The sequence below is a fragment of the Numenius arquata genome, chromosome 9, assembly GCF_964106895.1.
Source record: "Numenius arquata chromosome 9, bNumArq3.hap1.1, whole genome shotgun sequence".
NCBI lineage: Eukaryota > Metazoa > Chordata > Aves > Charadriiformes > Scolopacidae > Numenius > Numenius arquata.
The window spans coordinates 9,306,828-9,314,759 of NC_133584.1; the positions used below are offsets into that span (position 1 = coordinate 9,306,828).

General features: G+C 44.4%; 1 protein-coding gene across 1 annotated transcript; it reads left to right on the forward strand.

Moving 5' to 3' along the window:
- The first annotated feature begins 1,059 nt into the window (after window positions 1-1,059).
- C9H3orf33 (chromosome 9 C3orf33 homolog) lies at window positions 1,060-6,315 on the forward strand. Its single transcript, XM_074153839.1, has 5 exons — window positions 1,060-1,153; window positions 1,252-1,311; window positions 3,597-3,750; window positions 4,500-4,660; window positions 5,117-6,315. The coding sequence occupies exons 1-5, from the start codon at window positions 1,073-1,075 to the stop codon at window positions 5,381-5,383; spliced, it is 723 nt and encodes a 240-aa protein (XP_074009940.1). The 5' UTR covers window positions 1,060-1,072; the 3' UTR covers window positions 5,384-6,315.
- The last annotated feature ends 1,617 nt before the right edge of the window (window positions 6,316-7,932 follow it).

Here is a 7,932-nt window from a genome sequence, read left to right on the forward strand (position 1 = left end):
TTGTGTAAACATAAATCCAGTTTTGTATCATTGATTATTTTCTTACAATGTATGTATTTCTTTAAAGACCATATAGGTGCATTGCGCAGGGGGGCATTTGATTCAGCTGAGGGAAACGGTTGGCTTGGGCCATTTGGTAATGAATTAGAAATATTTGTTAGTTTTGAACTAAGGGAAAAGAGGAAAAGAATAAACAGCAATGATGAATACAGGAATGTTCCAATTTTTTTTTCTCTTAAGATAGTGCCCCAAGGTGCAACAAGGGAGCTGTATCGTAGCGCATTTTGCAGGATCAGAGAAAGTAAGCGTATCACAGGTCTGAAGAGCTGAGGTCATCACCAGTTCTGTTATGAGATCCCCCCCCCCGGCAGTGCTGTGTCCAGCTCTGGGGCCCCCAACACAAGAAGGACATGGATCTCTTGGAGCGAGTCCAGAGGAGGCCACAAAGATGATGCAAGGGCTGGAGCGCTTCTACTGTGAGGACAGGCTGAGAGAGTTGGGGTTGTTCAGCCTGGAGGAGAGAAGGCTCCAGGGAGACCTTAGAGCCCCTTCCAGTCCCTAAAGGGGCTACAGGAAAGATGGGGAGGGGGGAACAGTTTTAAACTGAAAGAGGGAAGATTTAGATTAGACATTAGGAAGAAATTCTTGACTGTGAGGGCGGTGAGACACTGGCCCAGGTTGCCCAGAGAAGCTGTGGATGCCCCATCCCTGAAGGTGTTCAAGGCCAGGCTGGATGGGGCTTTGGGTAACCTGGTCTAGTGGGAGGTGTCCCTGCCCATGGCTGGGGGTTGGAACTTGATGATCTTTAAGGTCCCTTCGACCAGCCCAAGGTGGGCACTAACACCTGCGTCCTCACCAGCGATCGCCAGAGTCTTGCTTTGCAGCTGCCGGAGTGTCGGAGCGTTACCGCCGCTGGGGGCTGGCACTCGGCGCAGCCCGATGCGGGGCCCGGCCCTGGAATGCCCCGCCAACCGCCGGGCGTTCCCGCCCCCGCCCCCGCCCCGTGTCCCCGCCCCGGCGCTCCAGGCCGGCGGGCGGCGCTGCGGGCCCGGCGGGGAAGCGGCGGGCGGCCATGGCGGAGCGGCGGAGCGGGTCGGCCGAGGCCTTGTCCCGCCTCTCCGAGTGGGCGGACGCGCACCTCAGCCTGCTGCGGGTAACGGAGCCGGGGCGGGGGGAGCGACGGCGGGGAGCGGGTGCGGGGCCGGGGGGCGCGTTGCGGCCCGGCTGAGCCCCGCTCTTCTCTGCCCGCAGAGCCTGAGCACCGGGATGGCGGTGGCCGGGGTGCTGGTGCTGGCCCGCAGCGTCCGCATGGTGAGTGCGGGGGGCTCGGCCGGCGCGGGGGGGGGCTCGAGGTGTCCCGCGTGTCTTCTGTCGAGCGGCATCTCCACGGCCAGAACCCGGACACCTTCCCCGCCGTTCTTGTTTGTTTGTTTGTTTTCCTCGGTGCTGCCTCTGCCGCTGCAGCTTCCCGCGGTCCTTCCTACAGCTAACGAGCACACCACCAACTCTGGTGTGCAGCCCAAACAGAACCACGGGAAGGGACCTTCAGAGATCATCCAGTCCAACCCCCCTGCCAAAGCAAGGTCACCTAGAGCAGGTTGCACAGGATCGTGCCCAGGCGGGTTTTGAATATCTCCAGAGAAGGAGACTCCACCACCTCTCTGGGCAACCTATTCCAGTGCTCTGCCACCCTCAACGTAAAGAAGTTTTTCCTCGTGTTGAGGTGGAATTTCCCATGTTCCAGTTTGTGCCTGTTTGCCCCTTATCCTGTCTCTGGGCACCACTGAAGAGACTTGCCCCATCCTCTTGACACTCACCCTTTAGATATTGATAAATGTTCCCCTCTCAGTCTTCTCTTCTCCAGGCTAAATAGACCCAGGTCTCCCAGCCCTTCCTCATAAGAGAGATGCTCCAGTCCCCTTATCATCTTTGTAGCCCTCTGCTGGACCCTCTCCAGTAGTTCCTTGTCTTTCTTGAACTGGGGAGCCCAGAACTGGACACGGTGCTCCAGATGTGGTCTCAGCAGGGCCGAGTAGAGGGGGAGGATGACCTCCCTCGACCTGCTGGCCGCGCTCTTGGCACCCCAGGACACCATTGGCCTTCTTTGCCAAACTGTCTCATACCTCTAGTTCAAATAAAGCTGAAATAGTTTCCTTGCATCTGTTCTCTGTGCTCCCATGAACAGAACTGCTTTTTGAATATTTTTAAACATGACTCTAGATCTTCCTTCACTTCTTCAAATGACGGGTTCGTGGCATGTGTAATGCTACCTCGCCGGCTCCAGCCGCAGCTGTGCCCACGCAGCTAGGGACCAGCCGCTCTCCCGTGTCGTTCCAGCTCTTTATAAAATAACACTGACTCTGATCTTCCCTCTGCACAACTCCAAATGCAGTTTGTTATGAGAGAACATTTGTATATAAAGTTTTTACTTTAAAATATTACCAGAAAGCCTGAACTATAAAAGTTGCCAGAATTCCTTTTTTTTTTTTTTTTTTTTAAATTTTTCTGGTTGGCTTGTTTGTTGCCTTTTTTGTTTCTTTTAAACCCAGGATTCGTGAATGCGTTAACCAGGCTGCCGGAGATTCCGGTGCAAACGAGATCAGACTTGAACAAGTTCTGTTCGTAAAAGCATTCAGGCTTTTTGCCCACAAGGTCCTGAGTTTCTGTGTTCCTAGTGGGAGACCTTACGGAGCACAAATGGGAAGGTTTACTGAATAAATAACATACAGTAGAAAGATCTTTGAGCTTAGTCGTGGTGTTTTGTGTTTTTTATTCCCCCCAAGGGCTGGTGTATCACAGCAGTTGCACATAAGCAGGTTGGTACTTTTCACAGCTGTGGAGATGTAGGTCGGTGTTCTACAAAAGGCTTCTTGCCCCACAACCTCCAGACATTAGTGTCTGAAGTCCTGGGTGCTCCACCATTCCTAGCGCTGGCTCTTCTTCCTCCACCCCTAAACTGGTGGCGGCTTCACTCCTCTGCTGCTGGCCAAGTCTTTCCTGCTGCTAAGCTTGGTTTTCCTGTGTGATCACATAAACGTCCCTTTGAATCCTCCCGTTAATCGAGGGCTATGGTGTCAAATTTAATCTTTTGTGATCTTTTCAAAGGTGTACACCTGCTTTTGTCCCTCTCTTTTTTTACTCCCTTATCGAAGTCTCTGTTGTTTCTGTCCTCCCTGTTCAACCTGTGTTTTCAGTGTGTCTGTTCTGTGCACATCTTGGCTTCCATTCGCCTCTATTCTAGCACCCTTCAGGCCGCTTCTAAAAAACTCTTGTCATGGCGAATCAAGCGAACTTCAATACGCACTGCTCAAAAAATAGCCCATTTCTGTTCTTTCTCTAAACTTTGCCTTCATGCCCACCCTAGCACTGCAAGTCCTGTATGACAGGGAATGTCCCTAGGAGTCCTGAAAGGCTGGCACATAATGACTTCTGCAGCTCATTACTATTAAGAAATATATATATATATACACTTGCCCATGCTGTCTAATAATAGATCTGTAATTTGCCAAAATATTTTAAGAAGAAGTTGGATTTAATGTGATTGTTACTGCTCTACATTTTTTTCAAAAACTTTGTCTTACTCTTTCCATCAATAGACAACAAAGTTTACAAGTGCTTCAGATATTCCTGTGGGGTTTGTAGAAAAGAATGTGAAATTGCGAGGAAAATTACATCACATAACCGAGAAAGGCCTGGAAGTTGAACACATTCCCATTAGCGTTCCTTTCATTACGTCAATACAGAGAAAATGTGAGTAAAAGAACGTGGAGAACAAGGGTAGGGATGAAATGTTGTTCTTAATGCGGCTGCACAGAGAAGCAGTAGGGGGAAGCTTGAGAGGAAGGGCTGAGTTACAGTTCTGGCTTTGCCCTTTTTCCATACTTTCCAGGTGGGGAATAAACAACTGCAAGGAGACCTGTAAAAAGAGCTCGCTGATACAATATTTGTATTAATTGGCATAATTATCGTGATATTTTTCTGGCAGCAAAAGATAGCACGCAGGCAGTTCATTTGCATGCATAGCTCATCTCATTCCTGGCAAAAAGACTCTCTTGGAATTACGCTTTTATTTAGGGATGAAGGTCTGGCAGCCACATATACAAACCCATTCTCAGGGACAGTGACTTTGGCAGAAGTTGTCCATCAAGTCAGTGAGTCACACACTGGCTTTGGGAATACCTGCAGGGGCTGATGCTTCTTGCCTGTTGTTTCTGCCCCTTCAGATAAAGTAATAGCGGCTGATAATGAAAGCAGTTCTTCCTATTTGCATGCAAAATAAACCAAACTAGCTTAAACAAATTATGCAATCTTGAATTATTTTTTTTTTACTGAAGGAGAGATGAGACCAAATTCTTACTTGCAAATAAGTTGTGCTTTGGGGAACTAAAATGGATTTTCTTAAGTCCACGGGAATAAATTCACTACCAACAGCTGAGGGTCTGTTCAAAGCATGAAATTTCCCTTGCTGCATTCGCTAACAAAGTTCTCTCTATAATCAGGGCAATCAAAAGGTCTTCTGCTGGTGAAGCTTGCTGGGGTGGAGTTGGCTCCGAGTGGCATGGCCTGGTTACAGCAGGAGTTAAAACCCAAACAAACGATATGGTTCCAACTTCTTGGAAGGGAGGACTCGGCCCTTGAGTGCCTTGTTTTAGTAAATAAGGTAAATAGAGTGACAAAAATTGAATTTTATCTGCAGTTTTGACTGTACGTAGGTGATTCAGTTATCTCAGTACATTTAAGGAATGTTATTATTTGTAATTTATCTACCTTAATATGAATTTCAAATGTTGTATTTGTAAATCGGATTTCAAGAGCAGTATTTTTGCAGACTGATTCGTGACAGGAGTGTATTTCTCTGTCACATATTGCTAAGGTATATCGTGTAATTCTGATGCCCCTGATGTTTAGTCCATCAAATGTTCTCTCCCAAATGTCTTGCATTAGTATTATGTTTTAACAGTCAGCTGGATTCCTCTTGACTTAACTCTTTCTGCCAGCGGGTAGATTTAGCCAGAAGTAAAGCTCGTCTCTCAGAGGGAGTTCACATACACAAAAGAACCCCTCAAAACTGTTTTAAAGGTGAAGCGAATATCACATTTATCGTGCCTTTTCATAGGGTCGATTTCTCAGCGTGTGCTTAAATGAAGAGATCTTGAGACAAGGGCTTGGCAGAACAGCACGTATTGAAGGACTACACCATGATTCCCGCCTGTACTGGAAACTTCACAAAAGACTGCTTCGAGCAGAGTTAAAGGCCTTGAAGAAAAGTAAAGGGATATGGAAAGAAGAAAGCTACTCTGAAAGAATTAGAGATCGTATAAGCAACAATAAATTCCTACAGACGTTGAAACAATTTGCGAACTGGTTGAGAGGCTCTGTTTAAAGGTAAAAAGGGAGACCAGCCTGGAGGAATGCCAGTTACGAATGTAATGTGCTTTATGTAAAGTAGAAGTTTATGATAAAAAACAGGGCCATAATTTTGAGGGTCTTTGTCTTGAACAGAAAACTCATTGTTACTTACTGCCATATTCTAACCCAGATGGGATTGAAATTCAGTAGTAGTACGTAGGCCACAAATTAAAATGTTCTGAAGCTGAATTTTTCTACACTAATGTCCTAAATGAGTTGTCCACTTTTCCATCTGCTACATACCTACACAGCTGTGTTAACTGAGTAGTGAAAGGAGTCCACAGTCTAGTTTTTGACGTACAGGTTTAGTTCACAGTGTACAGCCTTAAATGCTTCTTTGTTACATGTCATCACTACGTAGCCCACATTGGTTAGAAAACTCCATTTCAGACCTTTACAAAGCTTGTGGTATGTGTTTACACACGAGCATTTTGTTTGAGTTCTATTCTTATACTACTTTTATGTAAAATTTGTGTTTTAAAAATCTTTTATCCTGAATAATGGGTTGCATTGTTACCAATATAAAAAGGTAATTTGTTATGGCTCATCTTAAAAAGCTGGTCATAACAATATTGACACATAAGGTGATAACAACTAAAGTTTCTCAGGAAAAAAAAAAATCACTTGGTGTGTCAAAGAATATAAATTAATATGTCAGGAATCCAAATTTCTAGAAGACAACATTCACTTGAAGAGGAAAAATCTATGCTGTTTTCTTCTGATGGTTCTCTAAATACCTAAAATTAGATCAAAATAGAAGTTTAACATGAAATTTTAAAAGGTGGACCATACTGTGTTAAGAACTTAAATTCTTGTTTTATTTTTGAAACAGGTGTTGAGTATATAAGAGTGTATTAATATTTATTTTGTAAATATTATCAGAATAAACATTGAATTTCTTATGTTCATTGTTATATGGTTTATATACCAAGCACTTGACCTTTGTTTAACCTCCCACAGTCCCAATATTTATTTAAAGTGAAGTGTTTTACAGATTTTCTTTCTTTCTGTGTGATTCCTTGCCAGTGAAGTCCTAGGGAGAAGAGTGTGGTACAGAAAAAATCTTAATAGCTGAGCATTGCCTGTCTGACAATTAGTTGCTATGTCATCATTTCCTCTGCTGAGGAAATTCACAAAATTGTGAATCCTGAGATCCTAAAAAAAAGCAGCTTTCCTTGAGTAAGAACAGATGTTAGTGTTTCCTTATAACTTTTGTTCTCAGGTGTAAGGCTGGTTTTTGCAAAGCCCAGTGAGCAGTTGGCCATGAAGTACCTGCAGCACAGGTCTCAGTGTTGGAAACCAGCATGGGGAAGGGGGAGCAGCTCTGTGGGCAGAGGCAGACCTCGATGGGAGCTGGAAACCTCTCCCTGTTTAAAAAAGAAAAAAAAAAAAAAAGTGAGGCATCTGGTTTTATGCATTATACAGTGAAAGGCTGGGCCAACCACTGCTGTGGTACTTGGACATAGAAGTCATACAGATGGTCAAGGATTTGGGATCCACTGTAGCATTCTCCAAAGTGAAATTCCAAGTTGACTTTTAACCCCAAACTATGAGTTTAGTCTCAACAATAGTCTACTACCCGTGAGTGATTATAGCTGTTCCTACATCTGGTAAGTAGAAAGAGCTTTTCCAAACTGGACATAATTGTACAGTTATAATTTTTTTTTTTTCTGTAATAATTAAATACAATTCTACTTGGACTTTGCACTTCTGTTTGTAAATGAATCTTAGGAGGATTTATCACAAAAATCCACAGTAAAGCTGAGAGAAAAATCTCAGGAAACTGCATGCTACATTTCTAGCAAGCAGAGGTGAGGTGTGGGTGAATATGAACCAAGTTTGTTCCCTCATAGTCTTGCCTCAGCCCTTTTTCCCCTTGATGAATTTCAGAAAAACCCTAGAGACTTTTCTAAATTACAGCAAACTGTTATATCCTTTCCATTAGGTTGTGGCTTTTGAAAAATTTTTAGGTGTCAATACAGCTGTTTTATCACTTATGTAGAGGAAGCCTCCCCTTAGTCTGAACTAAAGTTTTGAAGTTCCCTTCCCTGTATTTGTGGCCATGAGGTAGCCTAACAAATAATTTCAGAAGGAACTATGGAAAGGGATATCTAAAATCTTTGAATTAGGACCTCTGATCTCTTTTCATGTTTGTTGCACATAACAAGAAGTTTTGGTGATGTTCTCTTACTATAAGTTTTTGGTCAGAATACAAGCCCGGGGAAGGAGCTTGGTGTAAGGGATCAGTGCTGTAAGGGACAACACTAGTCTCACAGAGAGTAACCAGCGGAGTGGTGCGGGATTTGAGATTGCACTGACAACTGATTTCATGAGGGTCATCTCCTCTAATTGTTTGTTAATGTTGTTTTCCTTATCGTCCAGGGCTTATCTGTTTAAAAAAAAAAAAAAACACAAAACAAAAACAACAGCACCACACCCTCCCCCCTCAAAAAAGCACAACTCAGTTCAAAGCTGTGCTTTCCATCTGTGCAAGGCTTGAGACGTTGCAGATCTTGTCTCTGT